The 13336-nt window shown below is 36.9% G+C and overlaps 1 protein-coding gene across 4 annotated transcripts in view; it reads right to left on the bottom strand.

Annotated features, from left to right (window-relative positions):
* LOC139713990 (transcriptional regulator protein Pur-beta-like) overlaps nucleotides 1–7887 on the bottom strand; it is a 77120-nt gene extending 69233 nt beyond the window's left edge. For 2 of the 4 annotated variants that reach the window (XM_071625729.1, XM_071625735.1), the window contains exon 1: nucleotides 7780–7887. In XM_071625729.1, the coding sequence (XP_071481830.1) occupies nucleotides 7780–7822 (43 nt within the window). In that variant the 5' untranslated portion in view covers nucleotides 7823–7887. The remainder of the gene's footprint in view (nucleotides 1–7779) is intronic. The other 2 variants (XM_071625713.1, XM_071625722.1) reach the window with 1 other exon arrangement.
* Between the last annotated feature and the right edge of the window lie 5449 nt (nucleotides 7888–13336).

The raw sequence follows: 13336 nt of genomic DNA, 5'->3' as shown, positions 1-13336 counted from the left end.
TAGCCCCATTCCATTTTTTAGTTGAAATTCATGTCAAGATTTCACACAAAAGATCATTTGGGGGCTCTAATGAGCCAAGCCAGGCATTGCTTACTGAATAATAACAAGACAAGGACCGACTATTACTAAACAGACATCAGTGAATTACAGCCCTCTGTATGAACACTATACTGAAGATGGAGCAAAAAAAAAAAAAAAAAAAAAAAAAAAAACATGCCAGTCAGCATCCTGGGATTTTCTGACTGGCATGTCAAATAAAGAACATTTACTGGCTTTCTTGTGGCAGTGCAGCAGAACTCTACTTGTCATGCAACCACAAACATCTGCGACACAAACCTTGTGAAATGTACAATGTATTATATTTCGTGTCATTATTCTGAGAAATACAGTTTTGGGGGGTTTCAGTGTGTGTGTATAACATAGCAACCAAACTGAATAAATATAAACAGTAAACATAAATGCATGAGTAAAGAAAAAGGAAGAAAAATATTATTTGTAAGTGTATCTTTACACATGCTTTATACTAGTTGCTTGCAAAATTGTTCTTTTGGCACCATTACTTCACTGTCATTGTGGTAAAATGCATGCAGGTGCAGTGCATAGCACACTGCAAAATCTTACACACTGAGACACTTTTTTTTTAATTGTGATCCACACACCATTCTCTATCTTGGTAAATGTTCAAAGTGCAATTCAACGCCATATTCATTCTAGCTTTGATAAACAGAGTAAAATCAGAAGAAGAGAGTGATGGCAGTGTCGTCAAAATGACACCTGAAGGAAGAAGGTAACAGAATACAATCACATCTAAAAAGACAGGTTCCGAATTTTTAAGTTTTGTCTGATACATTTTAAGAAACAGTGGTATTCGTTGCAATCCATACAAATTTGGCGAAGAGAGGATGTCACCAAGTCTTGCATTATCCTGTATATATAAATTTTCACTAAAATTTAATAGTTTTTATGAGATGAGATCAAAGAAGCTATAGCCTTCATTTCAAATTATATTTCTGGCATTAAAAACAAACGAACAAACAACAAACAGTAACAATAGCGGTTATTGTTGTTGCTCAAAAGTATTGCTCAAAACATGATTTTCATCTAGAATTTATACGTAGATCTATAGGGCCTACAAACCACAGAGAGAGAGAGATGTGAGGTGAATACATATCATTAAGGATTTTACACTGTCCATGCAGTTTTGTTGATATTACTCGCATCATGCCAACCACTGTAAAAGTAAAAATTTTCGCGGTGTTGGAATTTTCACGCATTTTGCGCAACTAGAAAATAGCGTGAAATAAAAGCACACTAATATTTTTGCTTGCCATATATTCCAGTTGTTGATGTCATGATTCCGCGGATTAAAAACATGTGAAACTCTTCTTACCGGGCCCAGTGCAAAAAATTAGTCTCGTGAGAATATCCACTTTTACAGTACTTATACTATTATAAATATGCTAAATGTTTTAAATTCTCAGGCTGATTTTGATGAAACTCATTTCTGTTTGAAACTCATTTCTGTTTTGATCTCATTTCTGTTTGTCCGATTTGATACGCTATACGATAAAATTGAACATCAGACATGCACAATAAGAATAAGCCCTTCATGTCCTGACACTATTAAATACTACACACTGTCGTATGGGTTTTGTGTGACTATATGAAGTGCTCATTAAGCATGAAGCATTAACAGGTCAAAGGGCAATCCAGTAATGTCTATTCCCATTTCCAAATTGCAGAGACTCCAACCCCAAGCACCTTCTGATCTGAGGATTCTCTCGCCTGAAACCCCTAGCAAACGGGAGACTACAACTTGATGTGCGCTTTGCGCACATCACGAGCACGAAGCGCTAAGTTCCTTGCCACCGGGGTCCATGGGCCCTGGAAGCTCTAGGGTTCTAGATGCTCTCTCGTGCTATCTCAGGCTTATTTTTCAACATACGGTGACTTTAAGTAAGAAATCATTTCAAGCGGGACAGAGCCAGGGCGGGAGAAATTTCAAGCGGGAGAACGGGAGATTTTGCAAAAATGGGCTTTCGGCGAGAGATCTCCCATCGAAAGCAGGAGAGTTGGAGTCTCTGAAATTGTGCGTTATTCAGCTCAAGACTAAGTGTACGCCTTGTCTTCGCACCATTATTTCCATTACTTCGGCTGGCATCAGAGCTAGGACTAAAAAATAATACTACACATACTCCACTGCATAGTACGGAAGCTGTACATGATTTACAACAAACTTTGACGTTTATTATGAAATGATATATCAAATTTGAATTTCATGACAGTTTGACCTAGTGTATACAAAACCCCCACTACTCATCCTTACCATAAAATCCAAACTATGCAATGAAACTGTTGTAACTGCCATCTCATCGACAAATATAGTCTACTTCTTCTTCTTTCTCTCTGTTTTTAAATCAGTAAAATGAATTGTTTCGACTTGGAAATGCCAATATTTTGGGGAGGTATAACTGGTTTCATTAGAATAATGTTTGAAACACTAAAAGGTCATGGCTCAATACCAATCTAAAATTCAATATTACAGTCAAGTTTACAATGTCTTTAAACTTTCTTGAATGAAAATTGAAATTGCATCACATAAATATATTGGTTTGAAATAAACAGACACAACAAAACAGCTCTACAACAGACCAACTACAGTGATTAAAAAAGAAAGCAATGTATAATGCTATTCTTTAAGAATACAAAACTTTGTTGTATAGATTTCCAGAAGATCTATCACACATTTCATGCAAGTCAATACAGGTGACTTCCGTTATAAATAAAGAGGTCCTTGAGACCAGCAGTTTTCTTTCGTCATATCGAAATTTTGTTATCCAAACAAATGAAGTGTATACAAGACATACTAGAAGATAATTTGGGGCTCTGAATTTTACTTTTTTGTATCCGAAATTTCGCTATAACAGTGTTTGTTATAACAGCAGTGCACTGTACATGTATGTCTAAGTAATACTTTTTTGATATACATGTACATTAAAGTCAAAGCCTTGATGCCATAGGAATCCATTTCAAAGGTACTGGACTACTTCAAAGAAAAAAATGCACAGAAAATCATGTTGCCTTTCAGAAAGCCATTTTCATACCAATCTGACAAGAACACAATTTCGCCACTTCTAAGCTTCTGATCATAACTGCAACTGTGTGTAGATTATAGAGATCTCATTGATCTAACTTTTTCAATTCTATTTGTTAGCTTTAGGGACAATATCTACTGTTAAATTCCTCACTTTCATTTCCACATTGTTTTAATAAACAGATTTTCTGGTGTATATTATCTTTGTTTTGTTATTATTCTTTTCATGGGATCACTTTCCTTGATGTACAATACTTCATGCATAGCAAAATAAACCTGAATGATCATGCTGTATCACAGTCTAAATGTTTGTTTGCACAATTATAAACCTTGGCAGAGCACTCTGAATGCAATACACCACAAACTCTTCTGAGAGGTGATCATTTTTTATTCCAAACATTATCATGATGTTTCAACAAAATAATGCAAGCTACACTATTTGTTGGAGCTCAGTTAACAAGGAAGTTTAGCATCTCATACGGTGTAACAGCAAAACCAGACAGTGAAAAGAGGGGAAATGAGTGGGTGGGAGGATAGTGTACTCAGTTTACACCAGAAGAAATACTGCATATCAAGATGAGAATTTATACCATTAAATGCTCTAAGGACACAACACTCAAATCATCATGCACACACACTGACTGTCATTTTAAAGGATACAACGGTGATACTAATTTCTAGCAATAATGTTCATCACAACCATCGGAAGTTTTCAATGGTTATTTTTTTATGCTCATACTGGTTAATACCCTGTTGCTTCTAAGATATAAGATCAATCTCTATCTAAACTTTACTACCGGCAATTAAATACTGTAGAAGGCTCTGTTACCGTACGTACCCGCTCAAAGCATGGAAGAAAATTATTGCTTGTGTATTAAAACTTTTCCATTTGATTTTAATCTACTAAGAAATACCTGAACAAAGTAACAACAAAACAATTTAATTATTTTTTAATATTCAAGTTTTTTTAGTCTATGGGAATACACCCGGGCATATTGACCGATTCTGTGATGCGCTATGTGTATTTTTGGCATGGGCGCAGCCATAGTGGGTGTATCAGCCGACCCCCCCCCCCCACTCCCCCACCCCTCTCCCTACATTAGCACGCGCGCGGAATGAAAAACTGCTTTAGCCAATGGGCGTCTCGTACTGAGTGCGCGAATGCTTGCTTAGTGCGCGAACCTTTGTTACAAGTGCGTGATAAACATGTTGCCCGGGGGTGGGGGAGAGCAGGGGGGGTCGGCTGATACACCCACTATGGCTGTGCCCTGTGCCGTAAAATGTCTGCTGCCCTCAACGAACCTGAATCGGTCAATACTGTATCACCCCTGTATTCTCTAAACAGAGTCATATACGTGATCTTTTGGAAAACTATAAAATCATGGACAATTACTGTAGTGTAATAGCATTGGTATGATGAATAGCACATCACCGGACTATACAAAAGATAGTCCTCTTTTTTAATACCCACTTGCTTGAATGGGAATTTATCTAAATTCTTTTTTTGGGGGGTGGGGGGGGGGGGGGGGGGAGGGCCCATACCTTAATTAGGGCTTTAACAAGGAAGTGCCCATTCACATTGCTGGCATGATGGTACTCAAAAGTTATTATAAGTTGGCCTGCAAGCAGTCAAGTGGCTTTGTAGCACCCTGCACTAGGGCTTTCTGTTGCCTGTGTTTCATCATGTGCATGTTTTGTGATTTAAGAATTTTAAAAACCAAATGGTATATCCCAAGCTATCTAACAGAAAGGAACCCAAGCAAAATGTACAGGAGTTGCATATTGTCAAGTCCATTAGTAGTACTAATTATAGAAAACTTCTTAAATGCAAGAATGGTTTTACAAAGAATGATTGTAGTTTGAATAACTATGAAACTAATCACAAAATTTAGCCTTTTTATTACTACCAATCCATTTCCTCAAACACACATTATAGAACCTACTGTGCTCTCTCATTTATAATGAACTTGGTTATAACGAAACTCTCATAACGAAGTTGAAATGCAGGCCCCAAAATCATTTCTAATCTAGGTAAATATCTTTCAATATTTTACTGTTCGGCTATAACACAAGTTCGATATGTAAAACAACAACAACAACAAACAAACTGCCTTTCCCGAAGACTTCCTTACAACAGCAGTCACCTGTACTTTCCAAAAACAAAAAGCAAATTAAGCACAGCTTGCAGTGCCAAAAGCGTCACTGATCCATCCATGCATTTAAATGCATTTCAACAATCTGATATTTACAATCTATGTACAGAGGAATTCAATTCTCTTCAAGATGCAAAGTTCTGTCACAGAAATAAGGAGTCAAACTGTAAATAATTCAATTAAAAAAGATCAATATGTATGCATCCAGAGGACATCTTATGTGAATCAGTCTGTTCAGCATTGTGATATACACCTCAACAAATGTATCATTTTCATATTTTGACATGACATCACCTTTAGAAAGAGCTAATTAAATTTCTCCAGAAATTACATGTTCATTGGTTGGTGGCATTGTAGTTGCTTATTAAATGTGATGCACTGTAACTGTTAAAAGCTGTTACTTTTGCAAGGGTTTAATCATTGCGAATTTCACGAATCACCGTTGGGCCACAAATCTAATAACACATAAAAGTGTTGCAAAGAGACAGGCATATAATTCAAGTGTGTTTATGATGGACTCAGTGTCACATCGCGAAAACACCTCGCGAAAACAGGGTTCGAAATTAGCGATGGTCCGCTGGCCATTGGCCACCCAAAATCACGTCGCACTACCTAAAAATCATAAAATTCTGAAGTTGCTAGTCCGTCTGGCTAGCCAAAATATTGCTTCAGTGTCAAAATTGATTCTAAGTAGTCCGCCTGGCTAGTTAAAAAAAAAAGTTAAGTGCGATCCCTGGAAAATGTCTGTGACTTCCTCATTCACTAAAATACATGAAAATAGCAGCTTTTAACGTAGTACAAATGTGTATAAGATCTAGCTTTCATGGATGAAGTGTATTCCAGAACCTACTTTTGATTTCTGCAGTGCAGAATGAAAATTAATGCAACTGTCTGAATCTGAATGAAAAAAAAAAAGAAGAAAATATCTCAGTGCATAACATGACAAGGCCTTCATTTTGAGAAACATTTCTCAACAGTAAACAAAACCTACTAATTCCTACTTTGTAGCATGAACTTTTTAACTAGGGAAACACTGACTACAGTAAAGTCTTTCATAAAGTGTCATTCAACCAGTTGTTCTTCACTGTGAACAGCTATCTTTTCCAGTGAATTTGTGAATGACGTGTGACACATTGTGGAGCCAAGCGCCTCTGAATGTTCCATCACAGATAAATGGCACCAAGTGGAAACTAGATGTTGTTCATCATTATCATCACCATCAATAATGCATGAAGTGTCATGCCTGCATCAAAATGAAACTTCAATTAGATCTAAATTTAAGTAGTCTGAGCACTGCATACTGTAAAACGAGGAATGTTCGCGTGCATTTTAATTTCGCGAATTTCACAAGCGCCAAGATTCACGAAATTAAAATGCAAGTGAAAGTTCTTGTCTACACTATAGAAAACCATGCATTGAATGCTAGTGGCAATTGGCGAAAATTTCATGCCGCAATAAAGGCCGCAGGCTCCAAGTCACGAAAATGTCATGTCGCAAATATATCATGTTTTACACTATCAGTTTTGTAAATGCATGGCCAAATTGCTGCAAATGCTGTCCCATGCTACGTACTAGAATTTTACCATTGGACATCTGTAAATTAATATGACTCTGTGTGACGGTCCCATGGCAGACAGGCAACATGCAACATAGACTAGCTAGAATGTGCACATCATCCACATACAACACAGTTCACCTATGGATGCACAGTCGAGTCTAACGTTAGTCCATAAAACTTATAAGCATAGGCACATAGTCCTGTAATAACATTGCGGATACACCCAACCAACTACGAACTAGGCAACTGCAACTCTCACCAATACGCAATACAGATAGGGTTAGGATATCTAACTGACAATACAACTCTAACGTTAGAACTACCAGCAAACCCATTTTCCAAGCACTGACTCAGTGACTGATGTTGGATTGTACATGCCTGGGCCGGGCCTAACCTACATGTGAATACCATCGAGCATCAGATGGACGACACTAGGATGTGTTCACTGATATAGCACAGACAAAATTCCCGTAAGGCTAGAGTGCTAGGACGCGATTTGCGTTTGGAAGAGTGTTGACAGTGTGTAGCTGGACACCCTCCCATTTCTCTCACGTACTAAAATCCGCAGAAAGATAACGTCTACCGGCCTACCGGCCAGTGATACACTCGAGTTGACCAGCTTGCGGGAAGTGGAAATCGGGCCAAAATACCATATTCTTTGGGTCCTGCGAGAAATTCATGCTTGTCTCTCACAAAAAAGGGAGGTGTTCTGCATTGTCAAAGCTAAACTTTACAGAAATTCCAATGTTTATTTCCGTACCGGCTTGCAAAATTCTCAAATCAGCCATCTTGTTTTGACCTCTCGCAATGTAGGAAACGTATGCAGTGATATCGCAGAACGGGGTCGGTACACAGTTATATCGTCGACGGTACGACGAAACCAACATCGACATACCACCTCATACAGAAAAATAACATGAAACAGCGCTAAATAATCATCTACAGTCATATGTAAGATGTTTTCTGCATTTTACCTTGCCCCTGAGGCTGATCCTCAGCACTATCCCGATCCGACATTCTCTCCTTCCAGGACGCTGCTATCTCGCCCTCAGCAATCAATCTTCGCTGCCGACCGATACTGATTATTGCGATCGCCTCTCTACGATGGAAATTGCATGGGTCCCGGCTACCGATACTAGGGTAGCGCCTGGCATCGGGAATCCCAGTGCTCTTGTAATGCTGCTTCGTTCATGTTGGTTTCACCCCTATGAATAATTCATATCGAGTTCGCATGTATTATTACATTAGTCGATGCAAGGCCATACGTCATTGGCTGAACTTGTGAGAAGTATGCGCGTACTTCAATGGAAAAAAACTTTTGACATTTTACGCAGGTGGTGATTGGTTGTCAAGTCGAACATGATTGTTGACATAATAATGCTCCGAAATTAGTTCAGCAAGCACGCAGCTAGTAGCTAGCACACACAAAATACACACGTACCGGCAAATTGTTGAGGAGATCTGAAATAACCGAAGGTTTGTTTTGGTTGAGATATTCTTAGTCAATCCCAACCACACTGAAGCGTATAAAATTTAAAATCCAGCATTGTATCTTCAAGGACTCAAAGAGACTGTAAATTGAGACAACACCCGAAAAAGCAACTTTCTAATGCTAGATTTAGTTAGGTCTATCTAACAACGTTACTGTGGGTTCTGACCGGGGGTTCTGAAGTCAGACTCAAGTTGGAACACGTGTTAGAACTTACAAGCCTAAAATGAAACCGAAAGGTAAGTGTACTATTGCCATAAATCTATCTAACTGTTACTTCTAATATAACTTCTAAATTCTAGTAAACAAAGAACTGAGAAGAAGGCCAACAAAGAGAGATACTGAAATAGCATCGCATCACTAGCTACTAGAGTGATAACTGTTACAGTAGAAAGAACAAGGGTCTATAAAGTTGTTAGACTCCTGAGTCTTAACACTAAACATTAACAGTTATTGTTAACTTATATTTAATGATGGGGTGCCTTTCTAACAGTTACAGTGATTTATTATGAGCGGACATACAATCATAATCTAGCTTCTGTTTAAATCATAATCTAGATCTTGGACTCAAAATGATAAGTCGCATGTTGTAAAATTTGGCATTTCTATTGGAATATTCAGCGACAAAAAAAAAAAATTTGTAAATGTAACGTAGACTCTTTTTTTTTTTTATGCTAACGTTAAAGTACCGGCGGTACACAAAAAGGTCACAGCCGTGACGGCTGCATATATTTGCAGTTGCCCTGACATTTTGTATTCATCTTAACATTACAAATAAGGTTACATCGACTGGGCTACAGGTGTGCGATAGACCTCTAACCGTTAACCGTTAGTTAGGCCTATTTCAAGTGAAGTACCGGCATCAAGGTGATGCTGGGCATCACATTTTTACTGATTGACTGGAGAGGAGATTCCATTTCAATTCAAATTTTGATTCAATTCAATTCAACTAACATTATAACTGTTAGATTCTAAAACAAGCTGCCCTTCACCCTTATTCACCATAACACTCTCGAAAATTTGATCGCTATGGCTAGCTGCTAAGCGCTAACGTTACATCATATGAACCTATTCTTTCATGTGGGTTGCCAAATTTTGGCACAGGACGTTGAACCTAGGTGTGGGTATTTTATTCAAGAATTCACATTTTTCTCCAATATTGTTAGAATTTTCTGAATAAAAATGAACAAACAAACATGGGCGAGGTGCCCCCACTTTTTTCTTTTGCACAATAGGCCTACATTTTCGATTAGTAGGGGCCTACATAGCTAGGATTAGTAATAAAGTTACCGTAACCACTTTACACCCCCACTTTTTTTTACCCTGGAAGTGTCACCAGAAAAAAAAAAAAAAAAAAAATGTAGAATAGGCCTATTGATAAATGCTGATTGCAAGTTGATGTACCAGAGCGATTTTTTTTTTTTTTTTTTTTTTTTGTCGGCATATGAAAACTTGAAGTGGGAGTGTGGTGAAGCCTTTTTGTTTTGTTTTTTGTTTGTTTGTTTGTTGTTGTTGTTGTTGGTTTTTGTGCTTGTCAGCTAAAGAAACCTAACAATAACATTAGAAGTGGAATTGGAAAGGTGCACATGCCTTTTTTGTTTGTTGGTTGTTTTTTTGTTGTTGTTGTTTTGTTTTGTTTTGTTTTGGTTTTTTTGCTTGTCAGCTAAAAAACCCGGAAGTGGCACGTACATTATGCAGAAATAGCTGCCCCCCCCCCCCCCCCCCCCAATTCTAAAAATGTGGTGCCGGCCATGGCTTGAACTATAAAAAAAAAAAACAAAAAAAAAACAAATGCCCACCTCCAAAGAAACTAGGCCTACGCCATTATACGTATGGCATGGCCAATGGGCTGTAGTGTGAAAGAGAATTTGTTGCCTAACAAATGTAGACTCACTTTACTGGCTGGTCACCTCGTATAATTTCTGTTTTAAGCCTATAATATAAAGATTGATCCAGACAGTGTAGATGTGCATTCTTGGTTCACAGATAGCGATTATAGATGTATACAGTATGCTACAATGTAAGACAAGGCAACATGCTAGAGTTTGAAGAGCATTTCTGAAAACTGAGAAATTTTTGAAACTTTACAGTTCTGCAATATTTTTTTTTTCAGCAGTAGTTTCATTCTAAAGAGATTCTACTTGGAAAAAAAGCAAACAAACAAGTTGTTCCTTTTGTAACATGTTATGCCAAGTTTGATAAAGTTTTATCTTTAACTGGTACTTGATATAAGATTCACAACTTAGACCAACCAAGGGTTTCGATGGGCTGATCCTTGTTAGTTTCCTTTCCAGATTTAAATGCGACAATTTGTTATTATTCTTCTGATATATCTACCCCGTGAGAAATTGCTTGAAACCGCATGAACTCTGTTCTCTGTGCAAGTCTCCCAACAAAGAGTAGAAAATGAGCGCTACGTTCTCTGTATCCTGGGAGCCAGAACAAAAAACACTTTCACTTTTATAGGTCCACCTGCATACTGAGCCTTGGAGCAAAAGACCAGTCTCCCAAAATAGCCAACAACCACAACTAGACTCCATGTACAAGAGTATGTTCTTTTTACAGATGGACACAGCTCTTTGAGGAGTACGTTGATTCATGTGAGAAAATAAAGAAAAAATATGGATAGATAAAAATAGAATGAGTTTAGTTTCAGTTTGACAGGGCTCTAAGCATCTTAGCATTGAGCAGAGATCACACTCTGTTAAAAATAGCTGTTCAAGCTTTTAAAAATAGAGTCATTTGGTAGCCAACCCAAAGTGTATTCTAAGAGATAGACTAGCTATATTTTGACTACCACTGTTCATTCAGTAAACTCTCATCTATCATAAGGGTGGCTGGTTTGCAAAACATTTTAAATACCCTAATTGTTAAAAGTTGTGTTCACTAAAAGATTCTTCCATGCATTCATCTGTAAGAAGTGTTTCTTACGGTTGCTTTCCACAAACAAAATAATTGATTCTAGTTTCAGTGCCTTTTTTATTATCATTATTATTATCATCATTATATAATAGAAGACTTTTTCACTTAAAGTGAATGCAGCTGTATGTATCATCTTGACAAAGAAAATTAAATCATAAAATATTTTTCTGATACATTTGTTTTGGGGTTTTTTTATCGCATGACCACCAATCCTTTGTATCTAGACATAGAATTTAATTTTCTAGCAGTGTCCATACCTCACTTTATAGTTTGAAGGAGACTTACAGTGTATCCCCTATCTGATGGCCATTATTAAGTTCTTTTTCATCCAACGTAAAAAGGATGTAATTATTGTTATAAACATTAACTGCGTTTTATTGATTAGATATGTTTTCCAATCAGTATATTGTTTGTTTGAATTTGTTCAATTATTTGTTTCTTTGTTTGTTTGTTTGAGTAAATAAGAAGTAGCAAGTAGCATTGACCGACATCATCTCGAAACATGACACATTGGAAGGAGAAGAAAACGAAGAAGAAGAAAAAAGACCCAATGCAAGTTCATCTGAAGTGAAATGTATTGGACAATAAATGTTTAGAGAAGTTTTAACCCTCATTTATTCAAAACTTTGAAAAATTATCCCTATTTCTCCACCATAACATAGATTTCTTTTGTACAAATTGTTTTCTTGTGATTTGTGCATGATTCAGTCTCATATTGTTGACTTTCTCACTACCATGGTCATTGCAAATTTTCCTAATATCATTAATTGTTTGTTGATGCAAATATAAACAGCATTATTATTACTTCAAAGTCATGTTGATAATTGTGCTTCACGTCGACTCTGGAATAATTTTCCTTTTAAATCTCAGTCATATTGTATAAGAGGAATAATTTAGGTCTTCATTATAACACTCTTGTAATCACTGTGTACTACATAAATACTGGTGTATGAGTTCTATTGTTGTTACATGATTCAACCTAAATTGTATTATCATTGTACTCATCGTCTTTTTCTGTCATTACTCATCAGGATATAGTTATTCTTTTTCTTTTTCTGTTGAAGTGAAGTTGAAGTTGGAGTATGTAATTATCATGATATAAATGATTCATAACTTATTTCATTTTTCTCTGTCACGTTTTGCTGCAGAGAAATTTTTATAGCTCGACCTCAATTGCCGCAGTCAATCAAAAAAACAAGGATGCAGTATTCAAGTTTCATCGGGGACCACATTCCGTGTCGATACAAGACTCTCATAGAGGAGAGCTCACTAAAGCAGCTGCTATTCAGCGGCGAAGACCGGCCCAAGATCAAGCCGGAGTTCATCGCAGAATTCCGTAACAGAGCTGTCCACATAGGTAGTGGTAATAACCAGTACTTTGTTCAATCATTATTTTGGTGTCACAACAAGGTGAAACAACTACAAAATCAGCACTTTTTGGTTTTCAGCTCCCTTTGTTTTCTAAAAAAAGATAATAAATAAATAAATACGGTAAAATAAAATTTAAAAAACATGCAGCAGAAAGAAGATCTTTGCACTGTCGGTCGTAATCATTTCCAGCTGAAAAAGAAGTACACACCTGTACTACTAAAGTTTAATGCTAGTAGAAGAAGAAGTAGTTATGGTGAGTACTGCAGGTAGTTGTAATAATATTTACTGCAGCAGTAGAAGTAGGTGTAGTAGTTTTTATCTGTTAAGAAACAATGATTTATATGGCATTTCTATAGTGTGCAATGTACTTGACTAAAGTGCAATAAACAACTAACATGATGAAGATAACTCCTGGACTACAATCAGCCAAGAATCAATGGTGTTCTGATCAATTTGATTTTTTCTGTTTCTTTTCTCCCTCTCGCTCTCTCTCAATAAAAAAATAATAATAATGTCCTACAAATTCATATGGCAATATTTGAAGGCTCTATTAGCTATCCACGCAAACAGGCACAGTGACTATAGTGATTCCAAAGATAATAAAAACGTATGACAATACAGAGATTATCAGTTCGTCATTTACCAAGTATGTGAAATAGATAAATGCACTTTTGGGCCCCATTTCATTAAAGATGTTACAGGGCTGCCAACTCTCACGCATTGAGAGTGAGACTCGTGCATTTTGGTCC

Source organism: Diadema antillarum, unplaced genomic scaffold, assembly GCF_040938485.1.
Source record: "Diadema antillarum isolate AM-2024a unplaced genomic scaffold, OU_Dant_1.0 scf00000044, whole genome shotgun sequence".
Classification (NCBI taxonomy): Eukaryota; Metazoa; Echinodermata; class Echinoidea; order Diadematoida; family Diadematidae; genus Diadema; species Diadema antillarum.
Note: the sequence above shows the minus strand (reverse complement) of the source record. Positions and strands in the feature narration are given on the sequence as shown.